The sequence below is a fragment of the Chiloscyllium plagiosum genome, chromosome 31 (assembly GCF_004010195.1).
Source record: "Chiloscyllium plagiosum isolate BGI_BamShark_2017 chromosome 31, ASM401019v2, whole genome shotgun sequence".
Lineage (NCBI taxonomy): Eukaryota > Metazoa > Chordata > Chondrichthyes > Orectolobiformes > Hemiscylliidae > Chiloscyllium > Chiloscyllium plagiosum.
In genome coordinates, this window is record NC_057740.1 from 43,529,223 (window position 1) to 43,531,456 (window position 2,234).

Below are 2,234 nucleotides of genomic sequence, written 5' to 3' on the forward strand. Positions count from 1 at the left end.
GGAACGGCGGGGAGGGGGGACAGTGGGAGATGGAAGGGAGGATGAGTGGGGAGAGGGGGGTGGGACAGAGGTTGGGGGGAAGGGGGAGCCCTTTGATCCCAGTTCAAATCTGGACAGATACTTTATGGCACAGCGGTAGTGTCCCTATGTCTGGATTAGGAGGTACAGGCTCATGCTGCAGCTGCTGCAGGTGGTGTATCCCTGTACGAGTCAGACTGAAAGAACATTGACTAACCGGGGACAGGCTGATCCCATGGAGAGGAAGCTGACAGCAGCTCAGCTGGACTGCTTCAGGGGCTTGGAATCTAACCTGATCCCCTTCACCCACCCCCCACACCAAACACTTCTATTTTCTAAATTCCAAAATGATGACATTGGGGGATTCAGAATCTGTTTGGATTGACTGATTGGGATTATTTTCCATCTGGTGATGTGTCTGGGCCTGCGAGGTACTGTGGGCAGAGTTTGGGTTTGTTCAGTTTTTGGAACTGTCCCTTGTGGAGCTTGTGGTCTGTGTGGATGGTGAGTAGGTGCTCGTAGACAGAAGCTCCTGAGACGTTTTACCTGAGAAGGTCCTGTCTTTGACTTTCCGACAGTAAATGACACGTTTCACTTTGGCTCGAAACTCATCGGAAACATAATAATAAATGAAGGGGTTGATGGAGCTGCTGCAGCTACTGAGGACCAGACCCACCATGTAATAAATATACAGCTTACTGCTTTGGTGCTGCAGGTACTCTGAGTGGTGAATGAGCAAAATGCAATTACTAGGGGCAAAGCAGACCACAAACACCAACAGGATCAGCCCTGTGAGCACTGCAGCATGGACATAGCGTCTCTCTGTCTGGATCAGGGTCCAGATGACAGAGCCATAGCAAAACACTGTCACACAGCAAGGAACAACAAAGCCCAAGCCAACCAGACACACAAAATAATAGAAGAAATAGTCATTTAGACTTTCCAGGGGTAAAGCATCATGGCAGGTGGTGATGTTGAGGTTCTGGATTGGATAGGTCTGTCTGCGGAGGAGAAACGGTAACATGGCAACGACAACAAGCAGCCAAATCACACAACAGCTCCTGACAGCGAAGCCATTGTCCCGGAATCGCTTGGAGAGAAACGGGTGGACCAGAGCGAAGTATCTGTCCACACTGATGAAGGTGAGCAGCAGGATGGAGCAGTACATGTTCCCGTAGAAGAAGGCGGTCATTGTCCGACACAGAGCCTCACCAAAGAGCCAGTGGTTGCCCAGGAAGTGATAGTGAATTTTGAACGGCAGCACGAGGCACAGGAGTAGGTCAGCTACAGCCAGGTTCATCAGGAAGATGGTGGACGGTAATTTGCGGACTCTGGTTGCCAAGACCCAAAGCCCCAGGCCATTTGATGGGAGGCCGATGACAAAGACCAGAGTGTAGAGAACTGGGATGGTGGCAGTGGTGAGGGGTCCAGTAAGTAACTGTGAGGCTCTTTCACGCACCACCCACACCGTGTAATTGGAACCATTCAGAGTTCTACGCTCAGCGGCAAACGTCCTCATGATTTCAGCTGTGCTCGGGATTGAACCCTTCACTGGGGAAGCTGGTGGGTCATTATTGGAGTAATCATCATACTCTAAACAGAGTAACAGAAAAGACAAAAAATATTAACATATTATTATCACATTAATGACAAAATTAATGTATTAAAATACCAAAGGAGACCATTCGGCCCACAGCGCCAAAGATAGTTCCCTTAAAGCAGTATCCAATCCATCCTATTGTCCTGAGCATCACCGAACACCCTTTAAAGAATCAATACTTCAGCCACTGCCATTTTAATTTTTATGTTTCAAAGCTGAGCCCAAACATTATCATAAATGTCACTTTTGGTCTCACTGTAAAAAATCAAACATGCAATTAATGACAGGTGATTTGGGTAAAACAGATTTATGAACCTCCAGACTGTGTCCCATCGTGCCCCAGAAAAGCAGACCCAGTGAGTATCTTGTAAAGCAACAATCAGGAAAAGATGTGTGCACCGTCAGCGCTGAGGGAGTGCCGCACTGTCGGAGGGTCAGTGCTGAGGGAGTGCCGCACTGTCGGAGGGTCAGTGCTGAGGGAGTGCCGCACTGTCGGAGGGTCAGTGCTGAGGGAGTGCCGCACTGTCGGAGGGTCAGGGCTGAGGGAGTGCCGCACTGTCGGAGGGTCAGTGCTGAGGGAGTGCCGCACTGTCGGAGGGTCAGTGCTGAGTGAGTG

At 49.8% G+C, this 2,234-nt stretch overlaps 1 protein-coding gene across 1 annotated transcript in view; it reads right to left on the reverse strand.

Annotated features, from left to right (window-relative positions):
* Window positions 1-9: 9 nt before the first annotated feature.
* LOC122565513 (proteinase-activated receptor 3-like) overlaps window positions 10-2,234 on the reverse strand; it is a 12,468-nt gene continuing 10,243 nt past the window's right edge. The window contains exon 2 of the mRNA XM_043721556.1: window positions 10-1,611. Within this exon, the coding sequence (XP_043577491.1) occupies window positions 476-1,611 (1,136 nt within the window). The 3' untranslated portion in view covers window positions 10-475. The remainder of the gene's footprint in view (window positions 1,612-2,234) is intronic.